At 39.8% G+C, this 18,746-nt stretch overlaps 2 protein-coding genes across 4 annotated transcripts in view; one reads left to right on the top strand and one right to left on the bottom strand.

Moving 5' to 3' along the window:
• Nucleotides 1-22: 22 nt before the first annotated feature.
• On the top strand, nucleotides 23-2,673 carry RAG2 (recombination activating 2). Its single transcript, XM_038138454.1, has 2 exons — nucleotides 23-146; nucleotides 291-2,673. Exons 1-2 carry the CDS (start codon nucleotides 127-129, stop codon nucleotides 1,903-1,905), a joined length of 1,635 nt encoding a protein of 544 aa, XP_037994382.1. The 5' UTR covers nucleotides 23-126; the 3' UTR covers nucleotides 1,906-2,673.
• A 7,332-nt stretch (nucleotides 2,674-10,005) lies between these two features.
• Nucleotides 10,006-18,746, bottom strand: part of RAG1 (recombination activating 1) — a 40,043-nt gene continuing 31,302 nt past the window's right edge. For all 3 annotated transcript variants that reach the window (XM_038138750.1, XM_038138753.1, XM_038138752.1), the window contains exon 3: nucleotides 10,006-13,148. In XM_038138750.1, the coding sequence (XP_037994678.1) occupies nucleotides 10,006-13,122 (3,117 nt within the window). In that variant the 5' untranslated portion in view covers nucleotides 13,123-13,148. The remainder of the gene's footprint in view (nucleotides 13,149-18,746) is intronic.

The raw sequence follows: 18,746 nt of genomic DNA, 5'->3' as shown, positions 1-18,746 counted from the left end.
AACCGCCCCAGCCCAGCCTGCGGCCGCGCGGTGTGCGGGCTCCTGTGCCAGCAGCCCCTGGTGTGCACGAAATCCCCAAAACATCGCGGAAATGGTGCACACCTCGTGCTTGATTCATGTCTTGAGATGCAGAAAAGTGTGCCATTGTGAGTTTCAGAGAGTGAACTTCAGCACAACTTCCATAGGATTTATTCAAGTTGTGTTAAATAATTGTGATAGGATCTAATCACAATAATTGTGATAGGATCTAATTGATCTGTTTGTTTTGTTTTGTTTTTTTATTTTCTCAGTCACGGTATGGCCCAGTCAACAGACAGAATGTCGCTGCAGATGGTATCCACTTTCAGTAACTCATCCTTGCTTCAGCCAGGCTTCTCTCTCCTGAATTTTGATGGACATGTTTTCTTTTTTGGTCAAAAAGGATGGCCAAAGAGATCCTGCCCCACTGGTGTTTTCCTTCTCGATATAAAGCAGAATGAGCTCAAAATGAAACCTGTCTTCTTCTCTAAAGACTCATGTTACCTTCCCCCTCTTCGCTACCCTGCTCTTTGCACCCTCAGAAGCAATGCAAGGGCTGATGAGTACCAGTATATCATCCATGGTGGTAAAACACCTAACAATGACCTTTCTGATAAGATTTACTTTATAAGTTTGGTAAGCAAAACTAGCAAGAAAATGACATTCCAATGCATTGAGAAAGACCTGGGTGGAGACGTGCCTGAAGCTAGATATGGGCATTCAATTAATGTAGTTCATAGCCGGGGGAAAAGCATGAGTGTTCTGTTTGGAGGGAGGTCGTATACTCCTCTTGCACAGAGAACCACTGAAACATGGAACAGTGTAGTCGACTGTTTGCCATCTGTGTTTCTCATTGATTTTGAGTTTGGATGCTGTACATCATATATGCTTCCAGAGCTTCAAGACGGACTTTCTTTCCACGTCTCAATTGCCAGAGATGATACAATCTACATCTTGGGAGGCCACTCACTTCAAAATAACACCAGGTCCCCCAACTTGTACAAGCTAAAAATTGATCTGCCCCTGGGCAGCCCGGCTGTGACCTGCACCATCCTGCCAGGGGGGATATCAGTGTCAAGTGCCATAGTGACCCAGGTCAGTGACAATGAATTTGTCCTTGTCGGTGGCTATCACTCAGAAAACCAGAAACGGCTGGCGTGTAACACCATAGTTCTGGAAGATGGTAAGATAGAGATTGTTGAAAGTGTGGGCCCAGAGTGGACACCAGATATTAAACACTGCAGGATGTGGTTTGGCTGTGATATGGGTAAAGGGTCTGTGTTGCTGGGCATTCCAGGAGCCAACAAACAAATAATCCCAGATGCAAACTACTTCTACATTTTGAGATGCAAAGGAGCAGAAGAGGACAAGGAAGAAGAATTGATAACACAAACTTGCAGTCAGACATCAAGTGAAGACCCTGGAGACTCCACTCCATTTGAAGATTCGGAGGAGTTTTGTTTTAGTGCTGAAGCCAATAGCTTTGATGCTGACGATGCTGATACTTACAATGAAGATGATGAAGAAGATGAATCAGAAACAGGCTACTGGATCACCTGCTGTGCCAGTTGCAATATTGACATCAACACCTGGGTCCCTTTCTATTCAACAGAGCTCAACAAGCCTGCAATGATCCTGTGCTCCAGTGGGACTGGCCACTGGGTCCACGCACAGTGCATGGATCTCTCAGAGACCATGCTTCTACGTCTCTCAGAAGCAAATGTCAAGTATTTCTGCAACAAGCACGTTGACATTAATAAAGGGCTACAAACTCCCCAAAAGGTGGCGTGCCTGAAAAAGCCACCCATGAAACCATTGCGCAAAAAGAAAACCATGAAGTTATCAACATCAGCGAAAAAGTCCTTTCTTCGGAGACTCTTTGAATAGATTTACACTGCTGATTTGTATTCACCTGGGAGGAAATGAAATCACAGGCAAAGGCAACAAGGGTTGAAGCAAAGTGGGTTATTTGAGCTTGAAGAGAACTTCTTATTTCAGTTATCTCAATGTTGTTTTTTTTTTAATTTCAAAGTACATTAATTTTTTCTGTCTCTTATATGTATTTTTGTAGTACCCAGACAGGGATCCCATCTTAGAGGGCACTGTGCAAACACACAGCCAGACACTGGTAAACTGTGTGCTGAATTTTATGCTATAATTACTCCCCAGTATGTTTAATGGAACTGCTGGTAGGGTAAGACATTGTCCCATGTAGTCAGTGCTGTTACCATCTGTCCATTAAGAACATTATATTGCCCATTTTAATTTTTTTATCTTAGTCAGTAGCTCTAGAAATATTTGACCTAATTTATAGCTGCATTACTCTAGTTTTATGTTGGTGTAATGAAATAAAATGAGACTAATTATTCTGGTTTTAAACAAAAGCAGTGGTTTTAAATCCCTTGTGTCAGAAATAATGAAATATTCAGGTACAGAGGGTCAGTTTTCTTCAGGGACTTCCATTATGGAAAGCTTACATATGGACCATTTAATTCTGGATAATTAATTTTTTATTTGGAGAGTTAGGGAATGACTATATGTCAGTTTTGGCTACAGATGAGGAATATCATCTCACAGTAAAAATTATATTGCTTTTTTAAACTACTGTGATCATCAACTCCTTTTTGTGTTTGTATTTTTAAAAATTTAATAAGATAATAAAGTTTGTAGTGAAAATGACTGCGTTTTTTTCATGTATTCATGGGTAAATCAAATACTGTAAATCTTAAAGTTTACAAAAGGACAGCACATATGCTTGGGAGGTCCATATGAGGCCTGATGAGGGGTCTAGCTTGACAGCCACCCCATGGTGTGAGCTCCCATTGACTTCAGAAGAAATTCCTTCTGATGAACAGGACTTTTATCATTTACTGCAGGTCCTCCACTCCCCATTTCTTTCTTTGCTTTCCCAGGGTGACTGTGTAGAGTGTGAAAGCTTAGAAGTGCAAACTGTAGCTCAGAGGGATTCATTGAGCCAGTGGAGCATTGTGAGGGTAGAAACAAATGTGGTTGACTTCTCAAAACATGAGGAGAAGATTGCATTCAGATTGGAAAGGACAGTGTCAAGGTTGAATAGCCCAAGAGTTTACTAAGATTTTTGTGGATTCTTTTATTGGCTATTTGTGAAGCTTCATCATTCTTGACGTTATTTTTTATTTTTGTTACTGCTCTAAACAGCTTTTCAGAAAATCAATACCAGCAGCTCAACATTTGTGAGCCAACAATAATAGCTCAGTATTCACAGTCCAATTCTCATGCTGGATCCCTGAATAAAAAGAAAAACAGGAGCAGCTGTCAGCTATTTGATCACTATGTGCAGACCCTGAGCAGCCACTCCTTTACAAAGCAGTGTGTTGAGCACAGTATTCCTGTCAACACAGACGTGTCTGCACAGTACTCCCCTTAAAACCTTACCACCCCAAGTGAACAGCAAAGAAAAGTAAAGGGCAGCCATACAAAGTTTCCATTTACAAACTTTTCATGTGCTGAGGGAGCTTAAAGTTTGGATTGAGCTTCTAAAGGGGAAGTATATCACCCTGACTGCCCTCTCTACAGCCTGTATATGGGTATAAATTCATAGATTTCAATGCCAGCTTCCCATTTTCTTTGTCATTTTACTTTATGTAAGCTCAGAGTATATAGTGCTATATGTTTTTTTCCAAAGAGTAAGTTAATATCATGTAAAGTCCCTTCAAACTGATGAAATTAAATAGTCAATGTCCCCTTTTGTAGGTTACTCATAGGTCTTAGAGAGGTGAATTGTCATTAGATATATCTTCATCATGCACTTATTTACATCAACCAAAAAATCCACACCTATATTAAATCCCCATCATCTCAACACCAACAAAAAGGGACAATATATTCATACAACAAAACACCCCCCTTGCCACTTACCATTTTGCAACAACAAAGGGATCCCCACAATTACTGGGCTGCCCATAATTATTGAATTCCCTGGCAAAATGCAGTCTGAGTTTTTGCCTGTTACCTCTCTCAGTTACTGTCATTATCTCAAGTTCCTTGGACAGCACACTGTATGACAAATTTGTCTGCTAGTTCAGACAAAAAAAATATAAATATTTTGTGATGGGAAAGCTCAACACTGGCCTAGCAGAAGTGACATGTAGCCTCAGATAAAGCCTTGTGGCTCAGGCACTGGTGGTGTGGTTGCAGCATGTTGGGGGCAACTCTGAATTTCCAGAACTGACTCCTGCAGCTGCAATGACTCCCTGAATCCCTGGGAGCAAAAGCAAACATTGTGGTCCCTTCCAGTTCTTACCTGAGCTGTTGCTCTTTACTTAACACTGTGGCTATGAAAAAAGCAATTCCCAGTCAGACTTTATGCTATACCTCACTGGGCCCATAACATAAGTGTACTGTGTATTTCAGTGTGGGTATTTTTTTGTTTGTTTGTTTGTTTAATGTGTGGTTTATTTGAGTAGGAGGGGAAAATTGCTTGGTTAAAGCATGTCCCAGCTTCACAGTGAAAGGCTGTACAAGAAGCATTAAATCACATCTCAGAGACTGTAGCTACTGCAGGAAAAAGAAGTTGTAAGTAAAACAAAATATTTGAAAAGACTTGAACATAAAGAGATATACAAACTTCAGCCTGTGAAGAAGACACTTGACATAGCATTCAAGACTGCAGAAAGCACCTAATTTCCTGAGTCAGGTACTTCAAAAGCATTCATTGTCTTCCAAACCAGCTAATCAATACAAGATGTTTCTTGCTCAGGCAGGTTAGAATTAACAGATAAGATGAAGTAGATTTAAGTGCAGAAGTAAATCTCTATTGTATCTGCATCCAATTGACCTTCGTGTTTTGTAACCACAGTAAGCAGCATCATGGTTCCCAGACACATTTTAGTAACACTGTATTGCTATTATCAGCTTCTATGAGAAGAGTATATGGATTTTGCTGCTATTGAAAGGTGCTTGGACCATGAAGTACCTGATTAATTTACAGGAAAAGCACAGCACAAACTTTACTGGTAGCACTAAAGCATGTGTTGTAGTTCAGAGTGACTCATTGCACCAATGGACCTTTGAAAGGAATGGAAATAATGCAAGTGGGAGCCAAAAGCAAAAGGAAAATATTGAATTCAGATTGAAAAAGAATTTCTTAAGTTATTTACTGCTGGACCCTATGTATTAAAGACAGAAGGATTGGCTTACCTATTTTTCATGATTGGTGGCTTCAGCTTCCTCTATATTTGATTTCCTACCCTATTGCATTTCAAACATGACTAACTTTTGGGAAAGGCTTGAGCCTTTGAAAATCAAACTCCAATTTGTTCTCTCTACTTCGAAAACTGTGGCACAGTGGAGCACATTTTTACTTTGGAAAAAAAAGCAAGAGGATAACCTTATAAACTCCCCAGTTTCTCAAAACATAAACATGTACAGGAAGAACAGGGCTCTGGCCATTCCACAGATGTGCAGGACCTCCTTTGTAGAGGTGGTAGTTACTTGTCCACTTGCACAGAATGCTCATCTCCAGAGGAGGAGTGTTAAAAATGCACCTAGAAAAGCTGCTAATTAAATCCTCACTAATGTGTCTTTTTGTATCATGGACAATATTAACCTTGATGAAAAAGGTACAAAAGCTCTTTAAACACTTAAGGAAACTAGCTGCAGCTGGTCAGCTGCTTGACCATTACACCATATTCAGTCCCCTAAAGCAGTACTCTGAAGAGCTGTGACAGGCCTCATTATTCTTCATCTTATCTCCACAGGAGTACATGGAAAGTAAAATTCAGTCAGTTATTACAGATTTAGGAGTTAAGGAGTTACATCATCCTGATTTACCAGAAAACTGTCTGAGGCTTAGCTTTTTGCTTTATATGGGCTCTGGTTTTTTCCATCCAACAATTTTTTTTATTTGATGCCAGATGGAAAAGCTAAGTTGGTGATATAAAGTCCAGATATTAGATCTGTGGTTATCTGATTACACAGGAAATCACGTAGCTTAATTTGCTCGTCATTGGTTCCATTCAAACCACTTGATTCAATAAATCTCTTAGCCTGTAGATATCATTGTAAGGAAGAAAGAAAGGTTTTTTCTGAAGTAGAATAAAGCTAAGCTACAAATAATGGACTGAAAGGTAGAATGGAACTAATCTTTACAGCTTAACCTCTAGTGAGAAGCCAAACTTTGATGCAAAAGATACTTAATGTATTAGCATGGTGATAACAGTGCAAGGCTGATTTTACATAAAATCTGGGATGGTATTTGTAAATGAACCAAAAGACATTTACAGACTTAATCAAAATGGTTTGATATCAGTTTATTGTTCTGTCAAAAAGTTGCCTGTGAAGAAGGGTGCTGAAAGGACTACTGCGATTCACAGAGTAATCTTCATTTGTGTTAAATTACTGACTTCCAGAAGAGGGCCGGAATTAACAGCTGCCTCTGGGTATTAGAACAGCCTAACTCTGAAAAGCATCCACAATTTAAATGAAAATTAGGATGACCAGTAGGAAATTATGTGCATCATTGAAAAACTGTAAGAAATAAAAAGTCAGAAACTTAAATATTTTAAGACCTTTATTTTGAACTGGTTTAATAAAATAAGAAACTGTAATACAGTAAGAAAAAGTAAAATTATTAAGCCATGCAATGAAACAAAGCAAATAACTCAGTGTAGTCAGAAATTAGGATCCTGTAAATATCTAAAGTTTATTTCTGAGCTACCTGATTAAAAATCAAAGTTAATTTGTGCAAAGACAATATAATTATTCCTGTGAGGAAGAAAAACATGTGGTAGCAGAATCGTGGCTTCTGACATAGTTCACATGATTTATAACATGGTAATTCACAATACCAAACCCTGGAATAAAACAGAACCAAACAAAACCAAGCAAAACAAGATACATAATGTGATTGTATGAAAACTACGGTTAATACAATTTCAGAACAAGGTGGTAATTATTAACTGTAATTACTGAAGGATCTGCACCAGTTATTAATGTAAAAAAGAGAATGGGAAGGTTTGAAAGAGTACCATGAATACAAGTCTCTCCATATTTCTAAAGCCTCTTCAAAGTCAGAAAGCCTAACAACAGGCTGCATAACCAAATGCTGCACCTGTCTGCAGTCAGGATTTGTTGGCCTTCCAGTGCATGGCTGTGTGCATGCAGCATCGTTATTTCAGCTCTGTTTACAAAAGCTTCACTTGCAGGTACCTACTCTTTCAGTATTCGTTCTAATAAGCTCAAAATTCTCAACTGATGTACAGAAAGATGTCAACAATGGGAAAATAGAAGATTAAACTAGATTCAAGTCTAAAAAAACAACAAAGGGGAAAAAGATAGTAGTACCTCTCTGTGTCAGTTATCCTGCCCAGAGCTGGTAGAGTGTGAAATGTGACTTTATAGCTTAAAATGTCTCACAAAAGAATACTGCCACATGGCACTGCATTCCTCTGTCCCCACTCACATTTTGTTCACTTTGATGAGTTACCCCAGGATGTAAGGCTTGTATTAAGAAACCATGTGTGCAAGGATCAAACTTACTCAGCCCTTTCATAGCCAATGATATCAATCACTTGCTATTATATCAGCAGTCTGTTAAATTGAGTTTGGAATTTGACCATGTTTCAGTTAGAGTCACTGAAATTACATGTGCAAAATTAACAAAGTCTGGTCCCTCACTCCATGGCACAAATGCATATTGGTAACAATGCATTGCTACGGATGGCTTTGGATTACTTGAAATCCGCTCCTGTGCAAAAGGCAATGAACACTATATATACCACTTAAATGGAGTGAAATCACCATGAGATGAATCAATTGTTAAACAAACCTCTCATTCATTCAGGCAAACTCAAGGCTGCAACATAAGGTAAAACAGCTGTCCCAAATATACATACAGAGAAAAAAGTGTGCAACTATCTGTATAATGAAATATATGCTGACCAAATATGAAAAATATATCTGCAAAACTATAACTGCTAGAGACTGTTCTTTATACATGCTATTTATACTCCTTAAGAAACAGGTCTATTTGTGATCTGCATTTATTAGTAAAGAATGGTAGTTATGCAAAACTATTTTTATGCTACATAGGAAATACTTGTTCTCAAAGAAACTTTTAAAAAATTATTCTAGAAATGAACACTCAGTAAGTGCAGACATACATGCTACATCATACAGAAAATTCTGTAGCCCTCATGACTGCTTGGAAAAAAGACACTATTTCCAACTGCAGATTTTGACATTGTGTTAAACTACCTTTAAAGAAATCATGTTAAACTAAAATCCTAAATTAGACTATTTTTAAAATAGTGATTTAATTAGTTGAAACCAAAAGAAAGGCATAATTAGAATAACATTATTATTTGTACTAATTACTAGCTCTTAATTCTGTTTTTTAATTGTCTATAAATTTTAAATGCCAGACCCTTAAAGATATAGTAAACAACATGAACAAAATACTACAAAACAAACCTCAGACCATTAATTCTTTTAAATTCATTGTTCACTTACACTCAGAAACCAAATTCTGCCACATCAAAATGAAAAAAAAAAAAGTGGATTCTTTTAGATCCGTGCTTTGATTGTTTCTGCATTTAATCTTGTTTCAGAAACATTACTGCAAACACAGTAACACCCTAGCCACAGATGCAGATCTGAAGGGCTGGATGATTTGGAGGCATTTCAGGTACTTGAGTATGTTTCATGAATATGTCAGTGAAATAAAGTCATAATTTTATGAATTATGAATATAATATAAATATCACTTCAGAAAGACAAATACCAACTAAACACTGCTGTAATAGTGAAAAATATGGCATGCAGAAATTTCAGGAGAGTTTATTGCTTTTTAACTAGTCATGTAAGCAACTGTCTTTGAAGTTAATAAATATTATCCCTCTTTTATGGATTTGGAAAATGAGGCAGTGCATGTGGTATATCCCAGGTGAGAAAAAGTTTGGTATCAGATACAGCTGGAGCGCAGCAGCAGCAGTCAAGGAAATACCCTGCTGGCGTGTAGAAACCATCTGATCAAGGTAATAACCATCTCCTGAGAAATGGGACTGCTGTGACTAAAGTCACTTGGTGAAAATGTGCACCTACTGGTATTAATGAGGATTTACTGGTGACTTCAGTGAGGCCAGGAATTCATTCAATAAAACTGTACAAATGCAAATTGTACTTTATGCTGAAGTTACCATAGAAGTCTAAAATGCTCATGAAGCAACAAGCTACACAGCAGAGCTTGAATGTACTTTATATAATGAGATAACCACAAGGTACTGTAAATCCTGATTTAGGAGCACAAGTTTGCCTTTCAGAGTAACAGGCTATGATAAAAATATCTCCGAAAAACTTCAGCTACCTTTCCTTTATCTTCATATGGTAAATTAGCATGATGATACCATCATCTGCTCCTAAGCAGTACTACAATATATATGTTAAATAATAATATTTCTAGAGTATGTGACATCAAAGTTTGCATCTTTGGTAAGTATTTTCTACAAAAATAACTGAACTTTATCCAAAACAATTATCCAACTGTCTCATCTTTACTTATAAAACCCAAAGAACCATCAAGAAAATAATCAAGCCCTCTTAAAAAGTAAATAGCAAAATATTCAACAAAATGCAAACAAAACAAACAGCAGTGCTCCTTTGCAGCAACTGTCACAGCTTTCCACAATCATATTCCCTCCCAACTAAAACTTGCTATAAAACCTTGTTTACTTTGCTTTTATCCCTTAGAAACAATATGACCAGAACAAAACAAAAACCCTTCTTTGTGATTTTTTTTCTGCTTTCATCTCATATGACAACTGGTAAAGGCACAGTGCATTGCCTCTTGGAGATGCCCAACACACACGATGTTTATTAAATGCACTCCTCTCAGCACCTTAAGAGGGAGTGTAAATTTCAGACTTCTCTGTACCTCTACAGGTTTGAAGAAGAATCTGATTCCTTGCAGGAAGACACCATCACAAACCCAACACCGAAGGTGCTGTACATTTAGAGTTCTGCTGAGTCATTGTTTTCCAAGACCTCCAGTGGCACAGAGTCACCTAAACTACCCCCTGAATCAATGGTGAAGTTCTGGCTTTTTAATGTTTTATGAGCATTCATGAACTTCTGGAGGTACTTGGAGGTATACAGCCAGTGGTGCTTCAAGACATCCTCCATCTCATAGACCTTGGACTGCCTGGCATTCATTTTTCGGAACCTCCTAAACAGTTTGTTTCCAGACTCATTTCCTTCGCTTGCCCAGGCCCCAATGGACCCATCTCTTTCAATGATTTCAGGAACATGAGCAAGCGTTTTGTGGAAATAATTTGTAATCTTGCCCTCATATCTGTACTTGAACTTTGTAGATAAAAGCTCTGCAAAACGCTGTGAATTGTAGCTATACTGGCACAGCAGTTCTGGGCACTCCTTGGCAGGGCATGAGGATCGCCACACTGGCTTCATCTTCAGATAAAGGTCCATTAGTTCTTTAAGGGCTTCATGCCTTTCCTCACACCTAATTAATTCACATACTACCTCTACAGTCTCTTTGGACATGAGCTTTCTAGCAAAATTTCCACTCATCTTCAGCATAGGCTTCAAGTTCATCTTCTTCCTGAGATGTTTGTCAAGAGTCAACTGCCACCTCTTCCTCTCCTCTTTAGACACGTCAGGATTCTTGTAAAGTTCACCAATCTCCATCTGGAAAATCCTGTAGAATTCTGTTGCATTCCCAATGTCGCAGTGCAATGCATCTATGGAGGGAACAGTCTCAATAAAAGGTTTGGCTGAAACACCCTTCACTCTGTCACGGAGCTCATCAACAGACTCGTGATATGGGTTGGACCTCCATATTTCATATCGCTCCAGATTTTCAGCATGGCTCCTGGTTATGGAGTGGAAGACCAGGTTCTGGGATGCCTCCAAGCGGGTTGCATCACACAGGGTACAAATATAAGTGGAACCTGAGGCCTCCAGCCCTTCCACTTCCCGCAAGAGTTTCTCATCATATCCTGTACCCCTAAAGATGAATCTAAATGTTCTCAGGATGCCTCCCATTTCAAGCAGCAGTTCACTGTTTTTCATAGCCTCTCTTTCTGCTATGAGGGGGCTCAGGATTGCTGTCAGAGTTTCATGATCTGATTCATCAGCCAACATAAGGCACAGGGGCTTACAGCACAACTCTGAATTGGGCTTTACTTCCTCAAAGATCCTCTTGCTTTCATTCCCATGTGCTATAGAAATGTTCATGACTGTGAAAGAAAAGCGAACAGCCTTCTCTGGGACAGCAGGCCCACTTCCATGCTTCTCACTGACATCTCCCATTCCATCACAGGACTCTTTTACTACCACAGTGAAGGGGCCATTCAAATAGTCATCCAGGTTTTTTGCTTTCATGCCTTCCAAGATCTCCTCCTCCATGTCTTTTAAGGCACAAACCAAGGCTGCATCATATCGGAATCTCTTTGCAATTGTGTCTACTGGGTAATCATCAATTGAGAGTGGCAGTCCTGATAGTCCATCTATAATTCCCACTTCTGTGTTAGTGGATACATTTTTCAGGGGAGGTTTCCACTCAAATGGGTGATAACCTGGTAGGAGGGCTTTCTCAGCAGTGCGAAGAGCATGCAAAGGCTGGAAGATCTGCCTCCCAGTGACAGCTTTTACCGTTCTGTACATTTTATGATACTGACTACAGCTGAGAAACGTGTTGATTCGGATGGCCAGACAGACAGCAGGATGAAGTCCAGATCCCCTCCCTTGCATTATAGCCTCCAGTTCATCTGCTTGTTTGTGTTCATTTTTTGCTCTCAAAGCTAGCAGGAACAAAGTCATGCATACAGCCTTTATATCACCACCCTCTTCTTTCTCAGCAAAAGCCTTGACTTGACGTTTCAGCTCCCTCAGACGATGTTTCTGAGCTCTCCTCGTCAAAGACAGGAGGTGCTGCCTCGGTCGGCCACCTTTATTGATGTAGCTATAGAGCTCTCCTTCTTTCATCTCCTTGTGGCCAGAGAGGTGTTGGCCATATTTTCCATGCAAGATCTCTTCATCACATTCCTTTACAGGGCATCTTATACTCAGATTATCAAGAATATTCAGGAAGGATTTCACTGGGGTTACTAGATCAGTAGGAAAGCAAGGATACCAGCAGGAGGGGCAATAGCTGCCCATAACCCTGATACATTTAAGGATGCAAGTTCTGCAAAACAAGTGTCTGCATGTTGTTTCCACTGGATCTGCCAAAATATGATCACAAACCTGGCAAGAAATGGATTTAATGAAATCTACTGGGTAATCAACTACAAGCAGCTTGGTGCTGAGATGTATATCCTTGCAATTGACAATCTCTTTCATTAAATTTTTGTTGTTTATCTGTGCTTGTTTGAGTTGCTGGTTCTTTATACCTCTGTTTAGCTGAGCACGTTCCCCAGTGGCTTTTACACGTTTGCCCCGTTGCACACTTGGGGGCTGACTTTTTCTCTTGACTCCTCGTTTGGTAGTATGGCAGACATCACAGTTTGGGGAATGGGGTTGCCACTCCATTGTGCTGTTCCTAGGAAAATACACTTCACATAGAGTATTACTAAATTTTCTATGTATAATACTCCAGCAGTTGTGACAAAAGTGAGTGGGATGGATAGTGTCGACATCCCCTCGCACATCAATCTTGAAAACCTTAGCAATAAGATCTGGCCAAGAGGTTGCTGTTTTTTCTTTCTTTCTCAGAAGCCGAAGAGTTTCATCATCCACTGGCCCATGCACTGGGTAAGTTCTCTTGGAACAATCAGTTTTAAATGAAACCCCACAGATGCGGCAGAGTTGCTTCAGATTGTTCTGATGAGCTCTATTGTCTTGTGTTTTCACAGCATCTTCCTCAAGTCCCTGCATATTGCCTGTTAACTCCATCTTTTCTCCTCTTGGCACTGCTTCATCTTCATGCAGGATGATTTCTTTGTTTGGAGAAACAGCCTCTTCTGCCTGATCTTTGTGTATGTGCTGGCTGTCATCAGAGGGTGTTTTTTCAAATGATCGCAATTTAAAGAGCTTGAATTTCCATTCAGAAAATTTTGTATATGTATGCTGAAGTTCTTCAGGTAGGTCCATTTGTGATGCTACTGACATCTGCAGTCTCACAGAAACCAGATCACCTGAGAAATAGAAAGATATAAGTTGGCTTATTTTCCAAAATTAATATTAATGCCATGATTTTTAATAGAACAGTTCTAATCACTGTAACTAAGAAATACTTTGAAAGCCATTACTCACCCAAGACATCTACTGAACTGACAGGCTCAGAAAAGGCTGTCCACTCAATATATGAGATGAATTACCAAATTTGTTTTGACTTTGATTCTGAGGCATCGCATGTCTATTTGCTCATCTGTGCACCTTATATGAAGCCATTATTCATCCTGTAGTAAACATCCAAATCTGCCCCTTCCTTCTTTTGCTTGATGGAGCTTACCATAAGAAAAGCTACTATAGACAACAGCATTACATTCTGAAAGTTGGTGATTTTTTTAATGTGAAACTGAACTCGGTGTCTGAAAGGTAGAATTTTGTGTGTTCATGCTATATTATCTAAATCAGCAAACCCAGTTCTCTCATGTTCGTTCTTAGTTCTGAATCTGGTCAGAAGTGTTTCATACATTGCATTCCACATGGGCAGACCAGCACATACCACTCAAACCCAGCCTAGACTTTATTCAGGCCCCAGTTTTGTAAGGTACTTTAGCATGTGCTTAATGAGTATGAGTAGCTCCATTAAAGCAGGAGGACTGTGTCCTCTGTTGATGCAAAGCACTACAGTTCCTTGAACTCCAGAGAGGATACAGAAATGCATACCGGCTTCAGATTTGATTGTGGGAGAATATTTATACATTGTTTATTAGTCATTCATTTAAGTACCTTGCTGAGATCTCTCTGTAAGGGTTACTGGTACTGGAAATCTGAAAATGTCTGTGTAAATTCCACCCTAATTTTAGCTTTCATAGAGGTGCAGCCAAAAGTAATATCAATGTGGTTTCCATGGAAATATGGTGTGTATAAAAATAAATACAAGACTTTCACCTCAAACACAGAAACTTTTTGCTACTGCATCAGACCCAGAAAATAAAATTGTATAGAAACAACAAGAGTGACTAACCTATTTTTCATTACCTGGCTATGAGAAGTGCACAAGGTAAACAAACAGTGTAGAGAAAATTCGGTTATGTTTTCTGACTTATTTTGGTTTTACTGCTCTGGTTGGTGTGAGTAAAAAAATTAGGAAGACTGTACCTTAAGACAATGCACTAGAACTAGAAATTACATAGCTGTGATTTCTTTTACTGATGTTATCATCACTTAGTAATCCACATAACTTGCTAGAAATCTCAGTTTGGTGTCTTTTCAGAAGGTGTCCTTCATTAGGTAATACATCCAAGTCATAGTTCATAGTGATGATGCCCAGTGTTTCTGAGATTATTTCATCTATAACCTTTCAATAAAGTATCATTTCAGTACAGCCCTTCACAGTCTGTTGGGAAAGGACTGCATGCATTAATTAAGTTCCACATCCAGAATAACATACCAGTCTGATTAGCTCTTTCCTGAAGAGTTGAGTTTTACTTTAAAATCATTCATTAGGCTTGGCAACTAAAATTTAGGTTTGTTTTCATCCCAGCTTCTCTTCACTCCATCCCACTGAGAACAAGCTGCCCATACCACTGTCCCCATCTGCCCACATTGCTCTGTCCAGCTGCCTGTACTCCTGAATATCTCTGTCTGCACTGCAGTCCCCTGCTGCCCATTGCTGATCCAGCCTGTCAAGGAGCGTGCTTGTATTCTGGTGTTCACAGATCTGTGAGGTGCAGCTGTGCACAGAAGTATTCAGAGCATTACTACTGTCTCACTTTCTTGTCTGCATCTTGTGACAGACTCGGTGAAATTTATGCTCTGAGCAGTAACCCATTTCCCCTGAACAGTTCTGTGTTCCTACCTCCTGCAAAGTAACTGAATACCTAGTTGCCCTATACTGCCCACAGATCCTTCTCTTCTACATAACACCCTATGCAATTTTGTGCAATTTCACCATCACCAGCAGCACTTTCAGAATCTCTTAAACCATGAGTAATGCCTCTTCAGGATGACATCAAAGTCATTGTAAAGAAACAGCCAGCACGGCGCACATTTAATGCAAAATATTTAATCCTTTCTCTGCTCTTCTGACCCTTTGAGTAAGTGCCACTGCAGTGCCATACTCATCTCCAAAGCCATGACCTGACTCTTGCTACTAATCACCAGCTCAAATGAATCTGACAGGGTTTACCCATGCTAAAGGAAAGTTCAAGCAGTTTTTTCTTTTCCTCTTTCATTGAACATGTCCTAGAAGAAATTAATGACAAAGACGCCCTCTCAGGTTACGAGACCTTCACCTTCTGCAGTGGTTAATTGTTGCCAACAGGCTACTCATCAAATGCTTTTGAATTGTCTAGCTCCCAGGCAGTGGAGATTACAGCAGCTCTCTTAGGAGAGAAAGAAATTTTCCCAGTGCTGGGAATATTTCCGGCTACTCATGCAAAACGTGTCTGTGTTCTGTTATACTAGTTGGGGGTCATGCTGAACAATGTTTTTTCACCTTGCCTATCAAGGCAGATTCTTACAGAGGGAACCCCAGGCATGAATCTCTAGCCATGGTTATTTAATCAACTCAAACAGCTGTGTTTAGTATCGCCTCTTTTTTCTTGAAAAGGGAAAAGAAATCCCTGTTTTCCCCCAGATCACAGTATTTCATACATTTCTGAAGACAAGCAAAATTGCAATACTTTTCTTCACATCAAGGAAGACTTCACTTTATAAAAAGGCTCACCAAAATGAACAGAACAACCTCTGAGGTGAGGAAGGACATATAAAATCACTGACCTGCCCATTAAACCAGGACAAGGAACCAACACTGGGATGTCCTACAAGCATCTGGGATGCTGTCATTAATACTGCTAGCCTACCTTCAGCTCGCTGTCAGTTTGTAGAGCTGCTGCTGTGCCTGCCCAGTTTGTTCCAAATGTCAAGCTTGTTTGCTGTCTCTCATGCGTGTTCTCACTCTTTCTGTGTTCCCTCTGCTTTTTAAAGACACTGCAGTGCTGTTTATCTCACTTATCCTTCTCCCTCTGAGTTTCCCGTACAACACTGGTGCTAACCACAGTTTATTTGAACTGAACACAATACAGAACTCTCAAATCCAGGTGGCACCTGGCAATTTATGAGGCTTAACCACAAAATTCATATAAACAAGGTCATCTTGTGTGAGACTCCTGGGCTCTGAGATAAGTATGCAGACTCTCTCTGAGGAGCACCTGCACTGTTTTTTAACACAAAGTTTGCATTTAGCTTTCTTCTTTGTAGTTTCATAACTTGTTTCTGCACTGTTAACTCTCTGAGAGGACAACCTAGTCTTGGTCACCCTGGTGCTCCACATCAAAGCTATTTCATTGAAGACCAATGTCTCACTTCCCCAGCCAACCTTCTGCAGTTTGGGTGAATGACAAGAGGGATCACAAAATGTCTGTGCTTCTGATACCAGTATTTAATTTTCATGGATATTACCTCTTTAGTAATGTGTATCTGGGGTCTTGAAGGCCCTAAGCAGGCAGGACAAATCATCAATATAAAAGTTAGTTACATACTTATCGATTAACTGGTAGGTATTACACCAGGTATGGGCCATAGATGACCACAAACAGTGGCCAGTAGAGTCTTTTTCCTGAAAGCCCAAGAAGAAAACCTATGCTTAGTTTCCACAAAGCAACTCTCTCAAAAACTGACTCAAAGTGGAAAGATGCTGTCATATAACAGCACCCTGAAAGTTTTCAGTCTCCACACACAACACTGTGCAAAAATTCTAGTGATCCATCAGGTCCTTTCAAACATGAATGTAAGTTCACACTCCAGAAATAGGAATTTGCAATAGCAGAAAAACTACATAAGCACCCAGGCATCTCCCTTTTTCCAGAGAATTTGTGATCCCGCAGGATTCAAAATCCATTTCTGACTTGCACGCTTTTCCCTGAGAAGGTGGGTGGGGGAGGCCACAGTGCTTATATTGTGGCTCAGGATCTCCCAGTTAATGCACCTCTTACCTGACAGCATCTGATGTCAACCAGAAGAAAAATTAGCAAAAGTTGTAATATTTGATATTTGCTATAGCTAAAATAGGTGAGAGGGCTCACACTCTTTTATCTACTCTGATCTTACAACGCTTTCAGTTCTTAGAATCATAGAAGCCTCTAGGTTGGAAAAGGCTCTTGAGATCATCAGGTCTAACCACAAACCTAACATGGCCGAGTCCACCACTAAATCTTTTCCCTAAGTGACACATCTGCATGTGTTTTAAATATCCCCTTAGGATGGTGACTCAACAACTTCTGTTGCCAGCCTGTTCCAATACTCTTCAACCCTTTTGGTGAAGAACTTTTTCCTAATATCCAATCTAAACCTCTCCTGGTGCAACTTGAAGCCAGTCACCTATCATTTGTTACTTGGGAAATAGCCTGAGCCCACCTTGGTACAAAGTCCTTGAAAGAAAGGCAGTTGGAGAGAGCAATAAAGGTCTCCCCTGAGCCCCCTTTTCTCCAGGTTAAGCAACCCCAGCTGCATCAGCTGCTCCTCCTAGACCTGTTTTTTTGACCCTTCACCAGTCTCATTGCCCCATTACTATTCACTCCCTAGCACTTGGAGAGACCTTTTAAAAAAAATACCAGGTTGTGCTGCAATGCCAGATATCAATCAAAATCACTCTCTGCAGTCACAGACTGATTTCTTCTCTTATCTTGAAATGGCAGGCACAGTTCCCTGACAATGTGCATTGTTAGGATTGTGGAATTTGAGGCTCTTTGAGAAGTTTAGCAGATCTCTCCCTCAAGGGTGCTTATTCAAAACTTCACTTGGGTGGCTGGCTGCCTGTCCCGTCCCCCCAGGAGCCTGAGCTCCTGTGCAAAACCCCACTGTACGGGCATCGGCTTCCTTATCAAAGGAACCACATGAGCATGCATAAGCCTAGTCAAGTGCTTTTCTTCCAAGTACACAGGAAATCACCTTGGAAAAAATATTGTCTCGTAGGGATAGAGCAGGCAGCTAAAGATTTTAATTGATCTCAAATTGCTACAGCTCTGGGCGTGTTTTGTGTCCCTAAGAGCACAATTGCTGAATAGTTTGAGCTGCACAGATCCAGTACTGGAAAATGTTTTCCCTGTGCAGCTGGCACCACCGAGTGGAGAAAAGCATTTTTGCATTAGTTTCTCTTGCAGCATGAAAATGAATACGTGATAATGGGCCTAAGCCTTACAGATTTGGTAACCTTTCTGAATAAAAGAAATCATTTATTCTTGGAATAAAAACTCCAGATATGTTTATTGAATTCTCAGTCAAAATAGGTTGGACATCAGTGCCCTTGACTCCTTACAGATTACAAAAAAAAAAAAAAAGTATTTTTCAGACATACAAAACCCTCCATCTAAGCACATGTTTTATAAAGCCATGCATTCAGTGATAAATTTCCTTGTTTTACAGCTTATGAAAGCAGCATACAGTATGTTCACTTGGCAGGAGAAAAAGGGTAGCTCTGAAATTCATATAGTTGTCCAGGAGCAGGTCCACAAAGTTTCAATTTCTTCATTTGTCCTTAATGTTGTTATTTCTTTATTGGGATTCTTTGGAGCCCTATCTGATGGCCCAGCTATTTCTCTCCCCTAACTCTTCAGCTTCCTGGC

This window comes from Motacilla alba, chromosome 5, assembly GCF_015832195.1.
Source record: "Motacilla alba alba isolate MOTALB_02 chromosome 5, Motacilla_alba_V1.0_pri, whole genome shotgun sequence".
In the NCBI taxonomy this organism is placed as follows: domain Eukaryota; kingdom Metazoa; phylum Chordata; class Aves; order Passeriformes; family Motacillidae; genus Motacilla; species Motacilla alba.
Note: the sequence above shows the minus strand (reverse complement) of the source record. Positions and strands in the feature narration are given on the sequence as shown.